Here is a 25,249-nt window from a genome sequence, read left to right as displayed (position 1 = left end):
CCCAGAATTTTCAGACCAACCATTCGAGCTTCAAGAATAGGAGGTAAGTTGTTCTCAATTGATGTTTCATTCACTGGAGGATATGGTGGACAAGTACGTGGCCAAGAACGAGCGAGCTATAGAAGATCTAATAAATTCTAGATGACACCTTGTGGAGACGATAGAGAATCTCAAAATGTCAATTCTCCATGAACACCAAGAACATGAAGTGGAGAAAAATACTCAAACATTGATCCCCCAAATTTGGTTCGATGATGATGACTCAGAGAACCATGATTTGGAGTGCGAATCAATTCATGTTGAAGATCTTGAGGTGTTTGAGTCTTCTCTTTCCATTGAACCTCAACCGAAAGGAGTTTTGAAGGAGAAAATATATACAGATACACCGTCAACACCGGTTTCACAAGAATTTGTTCTCCGAGAGCCCACAGAGATGTTCTCTTCCCATGTTATTGAACTTGTCTTTCATCGGTAGACACGAATTGGTGACGAGCTTAAACTGCATACATCTGGCCAATCTTGAGGGCACATGGAACAAATACCCATTGGTGATGTCATATGACACTTACTTTGGGCGTTAACCGCTCTTTGATGAGTGCTTCTGAAGGTCGATCCGAAGACTGAAAATCAAGCGCTATTTGGGAGGAAATCCAAGATTTTTACTTCATTTTTTTTTAGTGTTAGTTTTTATCTAGTTGTTGCTTTATATTGAGTTGATCATGTTTAATCCCTCAAAATTTTTGATTTGCAAGGTGGATATATGGGAATATTGATGTCCTAAGAAATGTGGTGCAGCAGCGGCAGATGGATATACACAACGATGATTGACCAGGGGAGTGTTATTTTGTTTTCATTGTGTTTATTTTTGTGTTGCATTTGTTTGTTTCTCATTCTGTTCATTGTTCTAGAGCATTGAGGGCAATGCTTTGGATAAGTATGGGGGGTGTTATTTAGTTTTGTTTCGTTCATCATTGTGTTTTTCATTCATATGGTTTATATTATTGCGTATAGTTTGTATTCATGCATATCATTATGTTTTGTGTTTTTGTTGTATGAATAAGTAGAATGATGAATGTTGGCCGATGATGATAGAGTTGTGAAAAAATTGTTTTTGAAAAAATGTTGTTTTTTATTGAACATGAGAAGCTGTTGGTTGAATCGTAAATCATATTAAGCACGCATGTTAGACTGGTGTAGTGTAGCAAAGTAATTGATGAAGTTCGTGTTTGTTTGACCATTGCACGACAATATATGCTTGTTGATCATGATAGTGTCTTTGGATTCTTGATGATTGTTAGACATTGCATATGTGATCTTGGGCGTACCTATAAAATTTTTGAAAAGAAAACTTTTGTTGAAAATTAATTTAACTTCATCCAGGTTACGAGCAAGGGATTGAAATCATAATCTCTTGTTCTTGACTAAGTATGCAAATTTCATGGGGTTAATAATTTTGAAATTTTAAAATAACAATTTCATATGGGCTTGGATAATGATTGAAATCCTAATCATTGTTCCATAGCTAAGTTTGCGGGTTAAATGGGATTGATGCTCCATCCGGGCTATAGATGAAGGGATTGAAATTTGAATCTTATCTTGGTTATAGCTAAGTTTGTGGATAATTATTGGGGCTTATAAAAAATATGGGGTACAAAATCCGGAGGTACGTAATTAATCTCAAAAAAGTGCATGTTTTTTTTTTTGGGATTGTTGAGATGACGGAGTGCTGGATTGTGATACTTGCATTGAATTGTCATAGGTCGCTAAACATTCATAGGATGGATTCTTTTGAAGTTGCACGAAACTGGAATAACATGGCACAAACACACGTTTACGTTAAACTGACGGTGTATTGTGAACAATCAGAAGTTTGTGGTTTTTAATTTTTGAAGTTGGACTTCTCGGAGGCTGTTCACGTTCATGATTCATCCTTGATTATGTTTAAGTTTGCATATTGTTTTGCATGTCTTGCTCGAGGGCGAACAAGATTTAAGTATGAGGGTGTTGATAAGTACATTTTGTATGCATTATTTTATGTTTATTTGGCATGCATTCATATGGTTTCATGTGTGTTTTTATATGTTTTATGTGTAATTAATCTCATGCATGTGCATTTCACTCTCTGGGTTAATTTTGTAAGAAAATGGGTTTTTGAAGAATGAATTACGGAGCAGCCTTGGTCAAAAATTCAAATTTAATTTTAGAGAGCTCCAAATCAAATCTTCACCGTCCAAATTAAATTCAAGATGTTTTGAAGATGCTGTCAAAATTTCAGCTCAATCCGACGGTTAGAACTTAAGTTATGAATTTTTCAAAAATTGTCGCGCGCTGGGAAGAAATAGGTGCGCTCGAGCTGCAATTTATTGTAGACCGAGCGCCGCATCGTAAAAACAGGCAGAAAGCAAGCATAATTTTCAGTACTCGGGCCGTCATTTTTTACCGACCGAGCGCCCTCGCGAAGTTGGAAATTTATATTTTACGGGTGTTTTACATGGAAAGAACTCTTGGGCACTATAAATAGGAAAAATTCTGACGTTTTAAGGGTTCCAAATATCAGAAACGCAGGAGGAAGCGGCGGCCATCCAAGGAGAAGAACGAAAAGAGGGAGAAAACTTGAAGAACTCAAGAACCGCAAACACTAGTTTTCTCTTTTTCTTTTATTTTATTTGTTGGGATTTAGGGGATCCTACCCCCAAAACTATGTTTTGAGTTATTCTTGAAGATTGAATTTGGTTTTTAAGAGTTCTTGATTATATTATTGTGTTTATTGCAATTTTGGAGTTTGATCAACTTCTTATTGATTTTTATGTGTTATAATTAATACCGAGAGGAAATTTTATGACATGAAAGAGTAATATAATCCATGGATCTACAACTTTCATAGAGATATGAGGTTGGATACATGTTGATAGTCATAGTCCACCAGGTCGAAAGCTAGAGGATTCCATAAATCGTTAATGCAATTGCAATTGTTAAATAACGCAAGGAGACTTGGTTATTACAATTCGTTAATTAGATTAATATAGCTTGAGAGAGTATATTGATAGATTAGGGAATTCCGTCAAAAGCATAACTTTAGAATTAAAATTCAATCATTAGAGAAGAAAGGGGTAGGTGAACCGAGATCCTAGCAATCGTTTATTTATTTTCTGAGCTTAATTTATTGTTTTGCTTTTAATTCTTATTTTTATTTTATTTTATTAATTTATTCTTCATCTATCGTTATAATTAATTAAAGAATCATATTTGAGGTAATTTTGTCATAAATCAATCTCTGTGGGACGATACTCGTACTCATGTACACTATATTATTACTTGACTCGTGCACTTGCGATTTATTCGAGCTTAATTGATAGACATATTTGAGTTGATTTTTAGTGGTAGTATTTGCTCGATCGGGATCAAACTCTCAAATTCTGACAGCTTTTGAATTCAAACTGCTGTCGAAAAGTACTACTTCAAAAATGCTTCACGGAACCTTGGCCAAGTGATAGATCCTGTTCTTAACATATCTGGTGAGACTCCTTCCCACCATTTGGCTGTTTTATCCACCAAGAAAGGTGTGATTACTTTCGCCTTGAACTCTTGTGGAACCTCAAGTAATCAGAGGTGAATCTCTATTTCCTTCTTCCAGTTCTGTCCAACTTCTGGATCAGAATTTCCATCAAAGTTGGGTACTCTTGCCCTTCGAAGGGACTCATAATGTTGTCTGTTCCCAATGGGTTGTACTGGAGGTGGTGGCAGCTAATTGGCATTGGGATTTATTAACCCCTGCAGCCACTGATACCAATCTATCCCAATCCTTCAAGTCCTCGTTTCTGTCCATCCATTGATACCAAGAATTTAATTTTCTTTCCATATGGAAGATCATTGCCTATAGGAGAAAATTTTATATATTGAGTCCTGAGCAAAATACTTCTCCACCTTCTAAATCCAGTTATGCACTCCTTCCCCATTAAATTTAGGCAAGTCAAACTTGAATCCCTTGATATGTGTAATAATCTCACTCCCCGATTATGCTCCATCGGCGTCATATATTGTTCCAGCATCTTGGTGTAACTTGCTAACCGAACTTGGGAGTGAAGCTTGAAATTCGTCTCCAGTTGTCTCATGCTCTCGACGATCTCTTCATTCCTCAAGCCTCATGATCTCCTGAAAATTCTCTCAATGAGAGCACCAAAAATGATACAAATTATGAAGGAAAAACACGCTCACGTACACTTTGAGTTTGTGCCAAACTCCCGATTGTATTTCACTAATAAAAGTTTTGTACCCATTACAATTCTTCTCGACCATTTTATATGCTTCTTACTACTATTTTGATGTCATAATTAAAATAGAAATCTCAACAGAAAATTAACAAAAAATGATGTAAAAAATGTGTACTTCTCTCACATGACGTAATCCTTCATCCATGCTTGTTTATTGTGCCTTCTCGATTCTTCTTGTGTGGAGGATTCCATTGATTCTTTTCCTTCTGCGTCATTGTTGCTTATGGGCTTTTTATCAAGATGTTCCTGGGTCATCTCTTCATTTTTTATAAGTCCTTTCGAGGCCTATTCTTTGAGTTGTTGGTCCATTGTTTGAGTCGATGCTTATGTCATTTAGGCTATCAATAAACAACTTCGAGAACGATAATAACTTAAATAATAATAAAAAGTTTCAAAAAAAAAAACTAAATTGTAAAAACTATATGTGACAATAAAATTGGTTATCAACCGGTACTCAAAGTATACGCTCATTATAATCATTAATCATTATCGAACCAGCCTTAGGTGCACCTCAAGTAATCGAATTTGAAACCAGTCCTAGCTAGCTGCACCTCAAGTAATTTAATTTGAAAGGGATGACGTGAAGAAATATATACATTCGTGACTATATATATATATATATATATATATAATATGTATCTGTGCGTATGTACAAATAACTAATTTTATTTTTTAAAATAGTTATTTTATAAATTTTATTTTAATCTTCACAATTGCGAAATTTTTTTTATTTTTATTTTTTACTTTTGATCTTGTTAACAATGAATTTACATTGTTAGTTCTTATAACCTGTATTTCTTTCTAATTTTTGGTCTTGTTACGATGAATTTTCATTTTGTTATGTAACTTGTAGGTTTTCTTTTATTTTGTTTCTTTTCATTCTTGGTTCTTTTCTAACTAAAATTTATCATCTTTACCGGATAAAAAATCTACAAATTTTTTTTTAAAAAAGGATAATTCTCAATTTAGTTCCTCGTTTTGTGATGCAGTCTTGATTTCGTCCCTCATTTTCAATTGACCCAATTTGGTACTTCAACTCTCTCTCTCTCTCTGATCGATTTCTTCCTCACTTTTCAAAATACCGTAAGTTTTCCTCTTCTTCATGTGTTCTCTTTTCTATAATAATTGTTACTTTCTTCTTGTTGATGTTGCATATTAATTTAATTTCAGATTTGTATTGGCTATATCTTTTATTTTTGATTTTTTGAAATTAAATTTTCTTTCGTTTCTTTGTATTTATTATTTGCTTGGAGAATATACCACTTTCGTTTTTTAAATTGTTTTCTTGAGGAATATGTTGTTTTCACTTTTGTATTAATTAATTTGATTTGATATTTTTATTTTTCATCAAACATTATGTTTTGAATTCGACTTTATATTTGTTATGCATAAATTGGATTGATTCTCAAGGTTTGATCGATTGATGTAAAACCGTAGCTATTTATTTTTCTGTTTCATGTGCGAATTTCCATTAAATTCACAAAATATAATGAAATATGTTTTATTCGACTATTGTTTTGTTGTAGTATTACAGTTTGTGTTTAAATTTAAAAATTCTAACTGTGGAATATTGACTATATATTATTCAGACATAGTTGGACTTGTTAAGGTGACTCATGTCAAAATGGTGAGTTGTTTGAAAATTTTAATCTTTCAATCTAAAAATGAAAAAAATACATTTTTAGTTTTTATACTTTCATATCAAAACGCTTTTAGTCCCTAATATCAAAGCAACTCTTTTATTTCTTAAACTTTGAAAATTGCAACACAGTTAGTCCTTATAATATATTTTTTATGGTTAAATATATTTTTTAAGAATAATTTATGATATTTTTAAATTATAAGGACCTAAAATAAAAAAAAATATCATGAAAAAATAAATACCAATAATAATAAGATATCTACAACATAAACATATTTATTCTTTTTTATAATGTTATTATATGTAAATAAAATTTATCACGATATTTTATTTAAACAACAAATATCTACTTTAGTATATGGAGTTTTTGCATAAAAATAATCTAATATATTTTCAAAATTAAAATATCATATAAATATTTTAATAAGAACATTTCTTAATGGATTTTCAAATAATTTTTTAAAATAAAATTTATTCATTATCATTGATACTAAATAACTGATTTGATATCAAATCTAATTAAATATTTATTTTTATTTAACGGTAAGCAACGAATTAGATACATTTTAATTTTCTTAAGATATCAAATATATATAAATATGTCATATACATAATTATGTTTGTAAATATTCAACATTAATAATAAATTAAAAAGACTAAAAAAATGCATATTGTACAAAAATTAATCCTGAAATTATATTTTAAATTTTAATTTTTTAAAAAAATTTCAATTTGAATATAAAAATAAAACGTAAATTTTTTTTAAAAAAATGAGAGTTTCATTTACTATTTTTATGTTTTATCTTTTCATAATATTTTTATTATTCATTTTATTCCTCTAAAATTTAATAATATCATAAATTAGTCCTCACAAATGTATTTAACTATAAAATATATGACAAGGACTATTTTTGTTATAATTTTTAAAATTTAAGGACTAAAAGTGTTGTGCTGAAATGTTTAGGGACCAAAAGTGTTTTGATATGAAAGTATCAGGATCAAAAATATATTTGTTTCTGCAATAAAAGCAAGTCATTCAATATGTCACTTCCACTTGCTAAACAAGTCATCTCGTCTATTTTAACAGTTTATTGGACGAAAGAATCGATTTCGGAAAGCGTTCGAAAATTGGAGGATCAAATTGGAGCAATTGAAAAAAGAGGGACGAAATCGGGACCACGTCAAAAAAGAAAGGACTAAATTGAGAATTATCACATTTAAAAAATATACAAGTTACATGACTAAAAATGAAAATTTACCGTAACAGTACCAAAAATGAAAATGAAATGCAAGTTACAAGTTTTGAATTGCAAATTCAATGTTAAGAGGAAATAAAGTGAAAAAAAATGCAAATTACATCACCATATTTGTAATTTTCTCGATCACAATTAGTATAATTAATTTACAATATATTTTATAATAACTCATATTTAGAAACAATAAATGTAATTAGACAATTTGAGTAAAATCTTTCCAAGGGATACACATTTTGTAGCGACCCGCTTCGAAATCACTTACTAACAGAGATTTTAAGCATGCAATTAAACTTAAACAAAAATAAGCAGAGATAACTGTTAAAAAACATACATCAAATACTAACTCGACAGAATGCAACCGGTTAAATCACAGAAACCTAATAGTGATAATAATACACCCCCAATCGAATGAATACAGAATAAAATCTTAAGCTAGAATCCACCGGCAACCCCTGCCTCCAAATCCTGGTCACCTTACCAACCACTGAACTCGCTCCTGATCCACCTGCAAACCTGCCCCATCGAATGGAGTGTCCGAGATAAAATCAAGGACGTGAGCGCTAACGCCCAAAATGAAAAGTACGAGTATACAAGTCTATATGATGCGTGCATCATGAAATAATGAATGCTCTGATATACTAGGATCAAGATATGGAATAACATGCTCAGAACGTAAGCGCCACTAGTATGTGCACGCTGCTCCGAAGATACAGTGGGACCACACATATTGAACCCTACCTTAGACCATCACCGTCCTGGTAAAACCGCATACGCTGCTCCGTCGATACAGTGAGTGTCACACGGTACCCGAGCGTATAAAGAAATCCCTAGGACTGAGCGATTTTAGAAACAATAGGCTATCTCGAAAGAATACACATGCTCAACATGATATGTCAACGCCGCATATAAATCATGAACAGTAGTATCATGCATCTCATGCCAGATAATAATGCAACACATAATAATGCAACATATACATAAACATGCATACTCAGCTGGTTATCTCAGTCAGTACTTACGTACTTTAACTACTGGTCTAGGTGACCACTTTATAAAGTTCAAGCCTACAAGGCAAGATTATACTACATCACCAATACTTATCTAAAAGTCTTAACTAAACTAATAACAACTTCCAATAGCTACTAAGAGTCCATACTTATACCTGCGTTCGTCGTAAACCCACTGATGTCGAAGGTCGTGACCCAAGAACAGCTCCCCTACAAGCCCCGTAGCACCTCGCTATCGTCCGACCCTTGAAAAGATGACTAAAGCACTAAGAAGTATACACTGAATCACTCAGCCAAACCTCCAAACACACACTAACTATGAAGAATTCGGTCCCTATTTATAGACCATTTTTGGACCAACCGATCCCCAGTTCGGACGTTCCAGTCGCTCTTCGGAGCTTTCGATCTCCTGATCGAGGCTTCCGGTCACTGTCCACCGAACACGTGTCCCTGATTGGACAAATCACTGCTACCGACGGAGTTCGGACCTTCCGATCTCTAGGTTCGGAGCTTTCGATCTGTCACGCGTCGAATCACCAATTAAAACCCATATCCTGTCTGACTGAGAGAATTCGTAACTTTCGATCGTGAGTTCGGAGCTTCCGAACTCACCCTCTACCTCCGAACTCATCGCCCCTTCCGATCACTTCAGAGCTTTCGAACTTCCTAGCCCTCAAGTTCGGACCTTCTGAACCACTTTAACCCTTGGAATCCTCTGGACCATTTTCGGACGTCTTGAATCCGATTTTTTTACTTAGTAAACCCAAATTAGGATTCTTGAATCATGTTATGACCATTTAAACATGTTTAGCTATTATAATTACTTAAAACAGAAATCGGGTTACTACACATTTTAAGAAGCAAATATTTGTTTGCATATCAATAATTAATCTAGTAATTCTATTTGATGTATTGCAAGATTACGTCAAAATAAATCACTGGCTATTGTTTCTTACTATTTAGCGTGTATCTCTTAGCTTTAATGTTGGATTAGATTAATAAGTTTTTATTTATTTAATTAGTGATCATTAATTATGCATAGGATGTTTGAGTTAATATATCGTTAAAATTTTTAAATTAATAAGAACTATTTGGAACTGAAACTGAAAGATGTATATTGTTCGAAATTGAAAGTAGCAAAGTTTATTTATGCCGCCGATAGAAGCTTCGTACCTCTTACAAAAATGCGTGGTCGTAATCTCTCTCCGAGCAGCGCGTCAACTTCACGCCTTACTGATTACATCGACGCACTGCCACCAGGTATCAACATTTCTGCATAACAACATCCTCTCCATGTACGCACGTTGTGGGTCTTTGGAGGACTCTCAACACGTGTTTGACAAAATGCCGCATAGAAATATCATATCGTACAACACACTGATTTCAGCCTATTCGCGTAGTCCCCAACAATCTCATCGGGCATTTCGTTTGGTTCACGAATTGGAAAACGAGAACCTGGTGGCAAATGACTCAACGTTCACTAGTCTTTTACATGCATTGTCGGCACCAGGAGACGAGGTGATGGGTTCCTTGTTGCATAGCCATTGTGTAAAAAGAGGATTTTGCAACAATTGCCTTGTTCAAACGTCTCTGCTTGGAATGTATTCAGGTTTGGGGTACATGGGTTGTGCTAAAAAAGTGTTTTGTCTTATGACGGACAAAGACACCACGGCTTGGAACGCAATTATTTCTGGTTGTACGAAGAAAGGAAAAGTAATGGAAGGCCTCAAGCTTTTTCAGAATATGCTGAAGGATGAGGTGGTTCCTTCCCAATTTACATATTCATTGGTTTTAAAAGCTTGTGCTACGATAGGAGATCATGTGATGGGGAAACTTGTGCATGCTCAAGTTCTTGTGTCGGAAATTGATATTGATTTGCCTTTGCAAAATGTGTTGCTTCATATGTATTGTAGCTGTGGTGACATAAATGCATTGTTTAAGGTTTTTTGGAGAATCGAGAATCCAGATTTGGTTTCTTGGAACTCAGTCATTGGCGGGTTTTCAGAGGGTGGAGATGGGGATACGACAATGGTTATGTTTGTTAAGCTGAGGCGACTATCACGTGTTAAACCTGATGAATATACTTTTGCAACGGTTATATCTGGTACAGGTGTATACCCTGCTGCCAGATGTGGGAAACCGCTTCATGCCCAAATTGAGAAAGCTGGATTCGCAAGAAGTCTTTATATTGGGAGCGCACTCATATCCATGTACTTCAGCAATGATGATGGCAAGTCATCGCAAAAGATTTTCAGTGCTTTTCCAAATAGAGATGTGGTTCTTTGGACTGATATGATCGGAGGGAATGGTAGGATTGGGGAAAGTGAGATCGCATTGAAGTTCTTCCGTGGGTTATGTCATGAAGGTTTCAAATTAGATAGCTTCGCTTTAAGTAGTGCTTTAAGTGCGTGTGCTGATCTGGCAACACTAAAACAGGGGGAGATGATTCATTCTATGGCATTGAAAACTGGAAATGACACTGAAACATGTGTTCATGGATCCTTAGTAAATATGTACACAAAAATTGGGGAACTTAAAGCTGCTGAGTGTGTTTTTTCTTCCTTGCCCAATCCTGATTTGAAGTGTTGGAACTCAATGCTCGGAGGTTATGGTCACAATGGTAAAGCCAGCGAAGCATTTCAATTGTTTGAAGAGATTCTTAAAAATGGCCTTAGACCAGATCATGTGACTTTCATATCTATACTAGCTGCTTGTGGTCATTGTGGCTTGGTGAATGAAAGTCGGTTTTTCTGGAACTACATGAAAGAAAGTGGTTTGAGACCAGGACCAAAGCATTTTTCTTGCATGATAAGCTTGTTAAGTCGAGCGGGATTAGTGGAAGAAGCTGAGAAGTTGATAAATGCATCACCTTTTGCTGATGAGTATCTAGAACTATGGAGAACGATTTTGAGTTCTTGTATCGAGAACAGATATTTGCGAGAAGGTATCCATGCTGCGAAACAGATTTTAGCCATAAATGCCGAAGATATTGCTGCAAATATACTACTTACGAAGCTATACGCTGCAACAGAGAGATGGGACGATGTCGCGGAAATAAGGAGAAATGTGAGAGAAGTTGCGTCGGATAAAGAACCTGGACTAAGCTGGATAGAGGTTAGCAAGAATGTTCATGTTTTTTCTTCAGGGGATCAATCACACCTGCAAAACAGTGAAATACAACTTGAGCTGTGTAAACTTCTCGGGAACTTGATTCCCGTTGTAGATGAATTAGATAACATTGACATCGTTCCAACTTCATACACATGCCAACTGCCCTGCTCTTATTAAATTTGCGAAAATAATTAAATCGATTTGTCATAGAATTCTATCATATGGTATAAAATTTCTTCATACGTTTCTTAAAATTTGACATGGCATCGAACAATAGAAATAGGAATTAGATTTTCGTTGCAAGAAGAATAGGGGGCATCAGTTATGGCGATCAATGCCGAGATTCGGAGGACCGTGGCCAAATTGCTCAAAGAGGTTCCTAAGTTGCAGAGGTTAGCTGTTAAGAAGGTTTGGCATTGATTCTGGTTTGTTAAAACTTGCTTTAATTTGACTTTTCGGGATGTTTGATTAACTTCCTTTTTTTTAGCATTTGATTATATGCATTGACTTGTCCTGATTTTTACGTTGTTGTACTAATCATACTTCAGTTTCACATGACGCCTCTCCAATCTGTTTAGCAAACGAAGTAAATGCTCTCTTATATGAGTTCCATTTATTTCTTTATAGTATCTATTTCATTTGTTTAGCCTTTATTTATGGTTATTTTGGCTTGAAGCTTGTGATAATCCAAAGAAGTGGTCTTGAACTCTTTATTGCATCACCAATCTGAAGATTAGAATTTAAATGAGAATACTTGTTCCCAACTAGAGATTGTTTTATTGTTTGCTTTAAGATGGATTACGAATCGAAGAGATGGTAATATGTTGGTAGTTAAAAGTTGATCTTCTTATTCTTGAATTGAAGATCTATAATGCTTCTTATTTTTAGCACAATTTTTTGTTGATACATTTCTTGTAAATATTAATGCGCCTTTTTTGCTGCTTCTCTACGTGCTGTGTGCCAAATAGAGACTATAGAAATACTGTACTGCCCATTGCTCCTTCAGCTACAGATGCAAGCGATCAGGTAAATATTTTAAGTTGAAAAGTAGAGATGGTAGATTTTGAGTCGTGCTAATTCCATCTTATGCAGTTCTTTGATGATGTTATATGTCTCCCTTATCAATATTCAATCAGTAGTTTGAACAATGCGGTGTCTCCGCATGAACAGGGTGGCTGCAAGCCGACGTGAGTAGACTTGGTGGCCTTTTCAGCAACCTCACTCACCAGTTTAATTTCTTTGGCTTTTTCAGGAGAGGATTGTCCTTGCTGTACAAACACGGGTCTAAAATCAAATTCTTTAATCATATACTATCCGAATCATGGTATCAACCAGAATTTAATGCACTACCGGGCTGGAGTAGATAGAAAGCTGGCAGGACAAGCTCCATCCTTGGCTTGTGTGTGAAGGTGCAGGCCATTGTACATAACTAAACCCACAAAACATAAGTTGTCATAATTGATAGCTTTGTTTCCATGTTACACCTCAATGTGATTTGGAACTTGGAAGGGTGGACGTGAGAAAATATGCATACATAAGTGACAATAAACAAACCACAAATTTATTTTTTAGAATACGATATTTCTTGTAATTTCTATTTGATGTATAGCAAGGCTACGTCAAATACGTTTACATAACGTTGTTTCTTAATATTTAGTATATCTTATGTTAAAAAAGTATTTAATATATCTTAGTTATAATAAACGGTTAAAGAATTAGCTTTTAATCTATTTAGTTTGTTAATTTGATGTAAACAAAAAATGAAATCACTCGAATTATGTTGACAGAGTAAGAAGATCCAATGTAATTGGTAAATTGCAAACTAGTTAAACTAGAGTAGGAAAATAGGATTGGCTCATAAAAGGGTCCTGGTATTAGCATACTAGAGTAGGAATATCCAACTGACTCGCAACGAGTCCATGTAGCTGATAAACAGCAAACTTCGTGGGTTGTTACATACGTCACGAACAAACATCAGAGGCATCGGAAAACACTTCGATGCTCGAGTAAGAAAGCAACTCAAGGATATTCTCTGAAAAGTTAGAGAGCTCAAGCATGAAAGAATGAGTGTGTATATGTGATATTGAGGTGTCTCTCTGTTTATAGATTTGTTCTTTTGAAAAGTTACATGCTTACCTAACTAATAGGGGGTACAAATCTTGTCTTTTGAAAAGTTACCTTTTGGGCAGTCCAGTGACCAGCTCTTGCTTACTCAGATTGGCGATCGATTTGAAATTGAGCTGATTTAGCCGTTTGTGCTACTGCCACTATATATCACACTGAGCAACAAAACAAGTAGGAAAGGGGAGTCGATCAACTTCTCAGTTTATCCTATAAGTGTTTTGTTCTCTTATACCATTAGCATAACATCACCTTTTCTAGATTTGATTGTGCAAGTGTGTTGGTGAAACTCAACAGAGTAACCATTATCACATAACTGGCTAATGCTAGTCAAGTTATAGTACATATTCTCAACAAGTAGTACATCATTGATAATGACGTTACGATGGATAATCTTACCCTTACCTACGGTTCTACCTTTGGTGTTTTCACCAAAAGTGATTCTCGATCCGTTGGTTTCGATAACTTCAGTGAGGAGTTCTTTATTTCCAGCCATATGTCTTGAACATTCGCTGTCTAGATACCATGTGTTCTTTTCAACAGTCCTACCTTTGCGTAAATGTCATCAAAAAAATGAAAGAACTTTGGTAATCATATCTATTTGGGTCTTGAATGGATTAGCTCTTTCGGGACCCACACTTGAATTATCCTTACGGGCCTAACCGTGCGTGTGTCTAGAAATACTACATGTTTAACAACCTTTTGTTGCCATGCAGTGTTCTAGAGTTAACCATATGTTGTTCAGGTTGTTGATCATTACAGTTCAGTCTGTATCTTTTTTGAACTGGTCTGTAATTGAAAATCTGTCTTGGTTTTCCCCTCTGAATACTTGATGTGGACTGGATTGGCTTCAGCCGAGACTAGTTGGGACTTAATTGGTTACCCTGACTAGTCCCATGAGGTCTTGGCTTAAACCAAGTCTTTCCAGGTGAAGTATTCTTAGGTTCCACATAGCCAGTCCTCTATGCTTGACTTTGTTATCATAAAGTACTTTCCGATTTGTATCAATCTCAGGCTTATTGTAGTAGCCCGGTTCCATTTTACAAGATTAAGTGATTTTAAACATGTTAAAAAATGACATATAATTTTAAAAGTGTCAAAACATGTTTAAGGAGTCCTTATTTGGTAAAAATAAGTGTAAAATCAGATCCGGAACGTCCGAAAATAGTGGGGTAGGTCCCGGGGGTCTTGGGGGCCCAAAACCAGTTTGGAAACATGAGAAACAGTTCGGAGCTTCCGGACAGATCGGAGCTTCCGATCCTGAGATCGGAGCTTCCGATCTCAACCAGAAACAGGTGTCAAGGAGATTTAAACACGTGGCCAGATGCAGGAGATCGGAGCTTCCGATCTCGGCCGTCCAAAACGTGGCAAACATGCACCGATCGGAGCTTCCGATCAGGTGATCGAAGCTTCAGATCGTGGCCTATAAATAGGGGTTCCGAGGGCCACAATTTCACACCAATATCACATCTTCTCTCTTGGTTTTAGAATATTCTAGGTGTTTTAGGGGTGATTCTAGCCTTCCTAGGCTTGGTCCGGAGGTTGGTGAGGCGCTCCAGGGTTACGGTGGAGTGGTGCCCAAGTTCTGGGGCAATCATCATCAGTGGGCTGACGACGGACTCAGGTATAGCTCTGGCTCCTTATAGTAAATAGGGAGTATTCTATAGCGTAGTTAAGGCTTTTAGAATAAAGTGGTAATGCATGAGTACTTTGCATTGTAGTGCGGACTGTAGGCTTGGACATAGTGCTGGTCTAACTTGCCTAGTGTATGAGGTACGGAAGTATTATTCGAGATATCCAGATTGAGTATGCATGTATTATGTGTTTGCATGGATTATGTGATTGCATGTTTTATATGCCTTTATATATACAGCATGTCATGACTGTATGTTGCATACATGAGCATATTGAGCTTTTACCTTAGAGGTATCCTGTAGTAGAGCGCTCACCCTACGAGTTTGTGGATGGTTGGATACGTAAGTCTTGTGTCAGGTCACCTTATGGTTGGACACATGTACTAGTATCAGGTCACCATTATCCACTGGGTATATGAGCCACCTCCTGATGCGACGGCGCAGCGTGCTATATACCCTGGGCCGGTCTATGAGCTTGTTTCTTGACCTAAGAGTCTTGGTTCCCAGTTCACTTGCATACATGCACACATAACACCATATACGCATACTCTCGTACTGAGCTTATCATGCTCAAGTCTCGTACTTTGTTGTATCTGGACACCCTATTCCATGGGACAGGTCTGCGGCTGGACGATGCGGGTGGTTCCAGGAGAGCTTAGGCAATGGAGGACCAGCAGGGTTATTGTCTAAACTTTTGTTTCAGTTGTATTTGGGTTAATACACTGGTTTTATTCGATATGGTTGTAAACAATATTTTTATTATTGTTTAAGTTTCCGCTGTTATTTCTGATATTTTATTTGATTAAGTTAAATGCATGCTTAAGCTTCTGATTAGTAGGTGATCACGGTGCGGGTCACTACACTTATCATGTTCATATATCGTATTAGATTTGACAAAGTTTATCGAATTTGATTTGTCATTGGCCAATTGTGATTGAGTACTTCTCTCAGCATGAGGGCAATCATGTGAGCCAAAACCTAGGTCAGTCTTGTCACCTGCTTGTTTTTTTTTACTTTCGTGCATCTTGCTCAATGAGATAGAAGACTTGTTCAAAGAGTTGATAGTTTGAAGTAATTTTTATTTTCATTTAAAATGGCGTGGAACATTTTTCTCATATTGACATTCTTAATAGCCAACAGACTGAGCTTCACCTTGAGACTATCGAGTTCCTTTCGTTACAGGAAACTGGATTCACTCGATTTATCTTTAAGGTTATTTTTTTCTGCTTTTACTTCCTCGAATGATTGAGAACGATTCTGGTTGTGGTAGTCCGGTTTCATTTTACAAGATTAAGAGATTTAAATATGATCAGACGAACCAAGGATTTGGGTCCAGAATGCCCGAAAAATGGCTAATAGGCTTCTTGGGCTCGGGTAGATCGGAGGATCCGAACTGGGTTCGGAGGATCCCAACCATGACAGTTCGGAGGCACGATCAGAGTTCGGAGGAGGGTAAGATCGGACGATCCGATCTAGGGATCGGACGGTCCGAACTCTCCCAGGACAGATGTCAAAAGGAATTCAACAGGTGTATCAGATGTAAGAGATCGGACCGTCCGAACTTGCATGCATGCAACATGGAAGTCATGCATAGATCGGACCGTCCGAATCGGGGATCGGACCGTCCGATCGAGGCCTATAAATAGGGGTCGAGTTTGCCTCATTTTAAATCGTTCAATTCCTATCATATCCCGTTATGCCTTTATTTTAAGAACTTCGGAACTCTTTCTTTAAGAGTTGGAGTAAGAAATAATATTTTTATAACGCACAGTGTCCGTAGTAGCGGCCAGGCGGCGGAGCTCTGGCGAGGTGTCCAGGGGTCGTTGCTAGGCTATGCCCAGGCTCTGGAGCATGTGACATCAGCGGGCTGACAACGGACGAAGGTATGACTCTGGTTCCCTATAGTAAATAAAGAGTAGGCTATAGTTTAAAAAAGGCTTTTAGAACATGATAGGTGATGTTTGACATGCTAGATAATACATGGTATTTATGTATTGTAGTGCTGCATGATAGACTTGGACCTAGAGGGGAGCTTCTAGGATCTGCTTTAGTAAGGTACGGAAGTATTATTCGAGATATCCATATTGAGTATGCATGTATTATGTGTTTGCATGGATTATGTGATTGCATGTTTTATATGCCTTTATATTCAGCATGTCATGATTGTATGTTTGATACATGAGAATATATTACCTTAGAGGTATCCTGTAGGAAGGCGCTCACCCTACGAGTTTGTGGATGGTTGGATGCGTAAGTATGGTGTCAGGTCACCATGATGGTTGGACACTTGTACTAGTATAAGGTCACCATTATCCACTGGATATATGAGCCACCTCCTGAGGCGACGGCGCAGCGTGCTATATACCCTGGGCCCGGTCTATGAGCTAGTTTTTTGACCTGAGTTTCTTGGTATCCAGTTCATTTCCATACATGTGCATATAATAGTGTATACTTATACTCTTGTACTGAGCGTGTTAGGCTCACTTTCGGTTATTTTTCTGTTATCTGGATACCCCATTCAATGGGACAGATGCAGGTTGTTACTCTTGAGGTCATGTAGATTAGGTGGTGACCAAGGCTGGATGGCAGGGTTGACCACTTAGATTTATTTTTCTGATATTGGTTTATTTAAAGTTTTGCATTTACTCTTATTAAGGTTATTTAATGTTTATTTGCATGCTTAAGTTTCTGATTAGTAGGTGATCACGGTGCGGGTCACTACATTTATGGTATCAGAGCATGCAATAAGATTCTTTGGGACATAGTATTAATTTTGGGTTATCTTTTGTAGGATTTCGAGTTGGATTCAATAGCAGTATCAGGAGTTGGAATAGCAGGATACCTAGGCTTTTCCAAGATCGTCATTACCAAGGTCGGCAGCAGTAGTTCATATTATGTGGATCCCAGCAGGATGGAGCTGGAAGAGAAGATCGAGTTTTCAACGCCAGGCGCTTCTCAGGATTGAATGGAATGTGTGACATGTAGTCATCCATTCAGCTTCGACCGAGGAAGCCACTCCAAAAGACTCTTCACTAGTAGTTGGAGAGATTGTCAGAAAAATCTTGTCTCATCTACCAGATAAGGAACCCAACAATATTGGAAAGTTCCTGTATATTAGCTAGATTTAATCTTTTAGATCTTGTGAGGAAGAAGGTCTGCTGACATGATGCTTTAGAGTCTGGCAGACGAGAAACCTCATGTTCAAGATCAGTAGTCAGAATGAATTAGAGTCTGGATTGGAAAGTTCCTGCAGAATTTAAATACTGTATTTCAATTGTAATCATATGTATTTAAGATTTCAGTTATTGTTGTATTGTACATATTTCAGTATAATATTTTGATTAAGTTATGTATTACATGAGATTGTAATAAAGATTGTATTAGAGCCTGGATTGGTGGTTCAAGTATTGTAATCTTTAGGATTATCTTGATTGTATTAAATAAAGGATCAGTCATTTGTTTAAACATGATGTGTATAATTAGGATTGAATTATACATGTTTTCAGTTGTTTAAGTACTAGGTGTTTTTCCTTGGATAACCTAGTTATTTGATTGACTGTGGATAGTGCCATGGGTGATGCGATTCATCAAGGGGCACACATGTTTGTTCTAGGAGGATTTCCTTAGAACAGTTGATTGTTTTGACCTTTTAAGGTTGTTTACTTGTGATGATGAATTGTCATCAGAGTTTCTAGTCAAGTAATACCAAGATTTGTGGACTGTGACCGGGACTAGACATGAGAAGGCGCGACCCTTAGTCGGTATTGCTCTAGAAGTTTTCATAATTTAGAGGTTGTTTGGAGGCCTTTGTGCTCCATGGACTATATAGGGAAGACTACTCATTCTGGGTATTTGACAACAGTCACAGTAAGGTATGACTTTGGATTGGATAGATACCAGGTGTGGTATCAGGGTTTAGTTATCGTCTGTTTTTTGTTAGAGATACAAATGTTCTGGTGTTAGAATTAGTCTTGAAAGAGATTTTCATTGACAAGTAATCATTTTGAGCAGATAAGTTTCGATCTTTGATTTGGGATTTTGGGATTTAATCCAAGAGTTTAGTTGAATTGGTATTCAACAGGATTGAATTTTCAGATGCTTGCAGACTCCAAATTTGAGTTGTGCTTCTGTGAATTATGAAAGTTTTTCTTGACCAATGATTTTGGTCCGAATAGGAATCTTTTTCAGTAATGATTTATCAAAAACTCAGGGATGAGTTATGCTAGGATGCTAATGACTGTCGGGTTTTGAGATGGTATAGTAAGTGCGACCTTATGTCGGTGTACTCTGGAAGGATTCTTCTATTCCAGTTTGGCATTTTAGGAAGACTTACCTCAGTCTCGATGTATGCACAATTATAGCAATAGGTATAACTATCAGGAGAATATTCAGATTTTATTTGAATCTTCTTTAGATTATTCTTGGTGTTGGGTTAGTGCCAAGGGATGTGATGAGTTATCGTCTGACTTCATCAGAGATACAAATATTGATTTTCGTGAATAGAATAGTCTTATAAAGGATTCCTTTGACAAGTGAATATTCTGGACGGATAGTTTTCGCACGTGCTATTGGGGGAGAACCAAGAGGTTTTACCAGTATTATCTGATTCTATCAGGAAGTAATTAATGATCAGGAATGTGATAATCATGATAAATTGGGATTCTAAGTGATGGATTTACTTAGATAAGTTTCCCTGCAAGGATTGGAATATGATTTTTGGATTGTCAAGTAAATACAAGTTTTCATCAAGACACCGAGATGATTTATACTGAGAGACATGAACTGTGATCAAGACTAGACATTTTGGAGTATATTTCCAATGTTATTCTGGAAGTCTTTTGTACTTCAGAGGGTTATGAAAATTTACTCAGTCTAAAGATCATTGCAACAGTTATGTTCTTTTGCATAAAGAACGATTGGAATTGTTAATTACATGGAGATTTGGAACTGAACTGTAAGATTTCTAATCATTGAAAGAAAATGATAGGATAAGTATAGTACTCAGATATTCGGTTCTAAAAAATGTTTCTGCAATATTTCTGGGATTTCATTGTCAAAAATTGATCTATCAAGTATTTGAATTTCAATGGGTACTAACAAGATAACATCAAGTGTTTAGACATGGGAAAAGGACAGCAATTGAGATCTAAAGTTACCAGGTGTAGCGGGATTGTTGTCATTGATTTTTCGAGATGTCTATTGGATGCGTTAGGCGATTGATATGTCTGATTCAATGAGATCGAGTCAGTGGTTAGCTAGATTGTTTTGATTTAAGGACTTTGCCAAAGAGGGATGAAACAGTTTTGTTCATCTAATAGCGCAAGTCAAAATTTTGAAAGTAATTATTATTTTCCGTGGCAGGATAATTAGTATCCTTATTTTCAGATGTTATCTCAAGTTATGAGATAGATGTCATTATATTAGTACAAGAGATTGTACTAATCGACTTGTGATTCAACAAAATAAATATATTTCCAAGAAAAAAACCTGAAGGGTTCAGGAAATTAGAAATCGTGGACAACGACGTTGTCACATGTGTTATGACAAGTTTTAGTCATTAGTATGAGAATTCTTTAGGTGTACAAGGACTTGTGTACTCAGTTCAGGTGAAAAGGTATTAAACACTTTGTTTATCAGTATGTTTCCTAAGTATTGGGTGTATCAACAGATCTAGATTGAACATCGATAACTTGAAAGTTTGTATCATAAGTAGCCGATTCTTGAGTAGAAATGGGAGTTCTCACAATGGACTTTGTGACCCATTTTTTAATATTCTTGAAGAATTATAATCTTATCAGGGTTGTGATGTATCGACTCACCGAGACAACATGTTTCACTTCGTGTAATCGAGATTTCACTTTTGACAGTTGTGATTGATTATACATTCGGAAAAATTGTGAGTTTCCATGACATACCAGTAGACATTGTCAGGAAATGGGACTCCAGATGTATTTCCAAATGCTGGGGGAGTTTGTAACGTGATAAGGGTACTATTCATGGCTCGAGTTATGCTTATCATCTAGAGACTGATGATTAGTCGGAATGCACGATTTGTACACTTGGAGATATGTTACAAGTGTGAACTTTGGTCCAGCTTACCAAGATCAGTTGTCACTGATTGATTTCGCGTCCAACAACAGTTATAATAACAGTAATGGTATGACACCATTTGAGGCGTTGTACGAAAAATGATGTTATATTCCACAGTTCTGGAAAGAAGTGGGGGAAACAACAGGTTGAAGGACCAAAATTAATTCAACCGAGAATTGATATAGTTGATTTACCATAAAAGTATCTCTAGACTTTATTGGTCCAATTGGGATGTTGGAAAGTAAATGAGATATAGTATAAATTAGCATTGCTGCTGAATAGGTCTAGTATCCACGATGTGTTTCATGTGTCACTGTAATGATGATTTATGGTAGTTGAGTCTTACATCTTGCAAACATCTAAGGTACAGTGGATACATATTTGACATTTGTGGAGAGACCATGTTGTTACAGGTGATTATTTGGATTACAATAAAATCTTGTAAAATGATATAAGAGAATAAAGAAATTGTAGTTCTTATTCAAGTCCATATCGGTATTTAATATTTATTTCGAGGACGAAATTATCTTAAGTGGGGGAGAATATAGTAGCCCGATTCAATTTTAAAAGATTAAGGGATTTAAATATGATCACACGAACCAAGGATTTGGGTCCAGAATGCCCGAAAAATGGTTAATGGGCTTCTTGGGCTCGGGTAGATCGGAGGATCCGAACTGGGTTTTGGAGGAGGGTAAGATCGGCCGATCCAATCTAGGGATCGGATGGTCAGAACTCTCCGAGGACATATGTCAAAAGGAATTCAACAGGTGTATCGGACATAAGAGATCGGACGATCCGAAGAGGGATAGGACCATCCAAACTTGCATGCATGCGACGTGGAAGTCATGCATAGATCGGACCGTCCGATCGAGGCCTATAAATAGGGGTCGAGTTTTCCTCATTTGAAATCGTTCAATTCTTATCCTATCCCGTTATGCCTTTATTTTAAGGATTTCGGGACTCTTTCTTTAATATTTGGAGTAAGAAATAGTATTTTTATAACGGACAGTATCCGTAGTAGCGGCCAGGCGGTGGAGCTCTGGCGAGGTTTCCATAGGTCGTAGCTAGGCTATGCCCAGGCTCTGGAGCATGCGACATCAGCGGGCTGACGACGGACGAAGGTATGACTCTGGTTTCCTATAGTAAATAAGGAGTAGGCTATAGTTTAAATAAGGCTTTTAAAACATGTTAGGTGATGTTTGGCATGCTAGATAATACATGGTATTTATGTATTGTAGTGCTGCATGGTAGGCTTGGTGATCGAGCAAATACTACCACTGAAAATCAACCTAAAAATATCTATCAATTAAGCTCGAATATATCGCAAGTGCACGAGTAAAGTAATAATATAGTGTACATGAGTACGAGTATCGTCCCACATAGATTGATTTACGAAAAAATTACTCGTGTATAATTATTTAGTCAATTCAAAAGGCAGAGAGAATGAATTAATAGAATAAAATAAAAAGATGAAATAAAAGCAAAATAATAAAATTAAATTCAAAAAATAAATGAACGATTGTTAGGATCTCGGTTCACCTACCCCTTTTTCTTCTTTAAAGATTGAAATTCAGTTCTCAAGTCATGCTTTTGACGGAATTTCCTAATCTATCAATATACTATGTCGAACTATATTAATCTAATTAACAAATTGCAATAACCAAGTGTCTTTGTGTTATTTAACAATTTCAATTGCATTAACGATTTGTGGAATCCTCTAGCTTTCGACCTATTGGACTATGACTATAAACATGTATCCAACCTCATATGTCTATGGAAGTTGTAGATCCATGGATTATATTATCCTATCATGTCATAAGATCTCCTTTCGGTATCAAGTATAACACATAAAATCAATTCGAAGTTGATCAATCTCCAAATAATGAATAAACTCAATAATATAATAAAAAACGCTTAAAAACCAAATTCAATCTTCAAGAAGAAATCAAAACAAATTTTTGGGGGTAGGATCCCCTAAATGCCAACAAAAATAAAAGGAAAAAAAGAAAACTAGTTTGTGCGGTTCTTGAGTTCTTCAACCCTTCTCTGCTCTTGTTTCTTTTTTGATTGATAGCCGCCTCTTCCCCTCGATCTCTTCTTTCCGCTTTTTAACGTTTGACGCCTAAATTCTTCTTTTTATATGTGCCTCAAAGCCAGTCAAATAAAGCCCGCGAATCAAGACTTTTAAAAAGCCAAAAATTCGGACTTTTTTCAGTCCGCGTCGCGCCTAGGCGCCCAAAAAATACCGCCTAGGCGCCCAAGGTTCTGCCCCAAAAATGAGTTTCTTGCATATGATTTTATGCAGCGCGCGATAATTTTCAAAACATCATATCTCGCAATCTAACCGTCGGATTGAGATGAAATTTGGACAGCAATTTCAAAACATCTTGAGCTTGAATCTGGAAGGTGAAAATTGGATTTTGATTTCTCTAGAGTCAAAAATAAATTTTGGACCATTATTGCTTTGTGATTCCTTCTTGCGTCAATTCTCCTTGCTCAAACTCTTTCTTTTCTCCATCTTTTGTCTACAACCAATCAAAAATCAAGAGGAGTGATCCGAATGCAATAAATACTCGATAACTAAACATGAATTACATTAACAATATAAAAACATGCAAAACAAATACAAAACAAATGCAAAATAATGCAATAAAACACATAAAACCAACACCTATCACTTGGACCTAGAGGGGAGCTTCTAGGATCTACCTTAGTAAGGTACGAAAGTATTATTCGAGATATCTAGATTGAGTATGCATGTATTATGTGTTTGCATGGATTATGTGATTGCATGTTTTATATGACTTTATATGCAGCACGTCATGACTGTATGTTGCATACATGAGCATATTAAGCCTTTACCTTAGAGGTATCCTATAGTAGGACGCACACCCTACGAGTTTATGGATGGTTGAATACGTAAGTTTTGTGTAAGGTCACCATGATGGTTGGTCACTTGTACTAGTATCAGATCACCATTATCCACTGGGTATATGAGCCACTTTCTGAGGCGATGGCGCATCATTCTATATACCCTGGGCCCGGTCTATGAGCTAGTTTCTTGACTTGAGTGTCTTGTTATCCAGTTCATTTACATACATGCGCATATAATACTGTATACTCATACTCTCGTACTGAGCATGTTAGGCTCACTTTCGGTTATTTTTCTGTTATCTGGATACCCCATTCAATGGGGAAGATGCAGGTTGTTACTCTTGAGGCCAAGTAGATTAGGTGGTGACCAAGGCTGGATGACAGGTTTGACCACTAGGCTTTATTTTTCTGGTATTGGTTTATTTAAAGTTCCGCATTTACTTTGATTAAGGTTATTTAATTTTTATTTTCATGATTAAGTTTCTGATTAGTAGGTGATCACGGTGCGGGTCACTACACTGGTACTCTTTATCCATATCATGCAATGCAATGACTAAATCCTCACGTGTAAATTAAGAGGAGCCGAAGTTAAATACCTCATCTCTTTCCTCTTCATTATCCATTTCTGCATCAGCCATCAAGCATTGAACCTTATCTTCTTCACTATCACTAGATGATGCCTCAGTTGATTCCAAATCTAAATCATCTCATTTTCTCTTGCTTTCCTCAGCACGAACCACCTTCTGGTTCTTCTTCTTTAAATTTCTTCTTTCATATTTGAACCGTATTTTCTCAAAGGGTTTCTTTTCATCTTTCTTTGGTCTGTTGCAAGATGCAATAAAATGACCTGATTTTCCACAATTGAAGCACGTAGAACCATCATCTGCATGATCTTTTTTGTTGTAAGGTTTAGTAAATTTAGATTGATTTTTACGCATGAACTTACTAAACTTTCTCACGAAGAGGTCATGGATTCATTGCTTATCCTCTCAGCAGTCTTCTTACCTGAACCATCTTTGACTGTTGGAGCAGTAGTGATTGCAGCAAGTGCCTTGATTTGTTGAGAGGTGGATGGTTATTCCTCAATGCGGAATCCCAGTTCAAACTCGTATGCTTTCAAATCAGTGAACCAATCGTGCAGTTCTAACTTGCTCAAGTTCTTAGACTCTTGCATGGCCATTGTCTTCACATCTCATTCCCTGAAAGTGTGTGCATAACCTTCAAAGCAATTTTTTCGATTAGA

The 25,249-nt window shown here is 36.3% G+C and overlaps 1 protein-coding gene across 4 annotated transcripts; it reads left to right on the top strand.

The window, feature by feature from the left end:
- Positions 1–9,194: 9,194 nt before the first annotated feature.
- Positions 9,195–12,895, top strand: LOC140888619 (pentatricopeptide repeat-containing protein At3g50420). 4 transcript variants are annotated; one of them, XM_073296316.1, is made up of 3 exons: positions 9,195–11,695; positions 12,256–12,313; positions 12,540–12,895. In XM_073296316.1, the coding sequence occupies exon 1, from the start codon at positions 9,326–9,328 to the stop codon at positions 11,462–11,464; it is 2,139 nt and encodes a 712-aa protein (XP_073152417.1). In that variant the 5' UTR covers positions 9,195–9,325; the 3' UTR covers positions 11,465–11,695; positions 12,256–12,313; positions 12,540–12,895. The 4 variants fall into 4 exon arrangements, with proteins under 4 accessions (XP_073152417.1, XP_073152416.1, XP_073152415.1 ...); XM_073296315.1 differs by having other exon boundaries at positions 12,256–12,895; XM_073296314.1 differs by having other exon boundaries at positions 9,195–12,313.
- The last annotated feature ends 12,354 nt before the right edge of the window (positions 12,896–25,249 follow it).

The sequence above is a fragment of the Henckelia pumila genome, chromosome 3, assembly GCF_033568475.1.
Source record: "Henckelia pumila isolate YLH828 chromosome 3, ASM3356847v2, whole genome shotgun sequence".
Lineage (NCBI taxonomy): Eukaryota > Viridiplantae > Streptophyta > Magnoliopsida > Lamiales > Gesneriaceae > Henckelia > Henckelia pumila.
The sequence above is the reverse complement of the archived record's forward strand: the minus strand, read 5'-3'. Positions and strand labels throughout refer to the sequence as shown.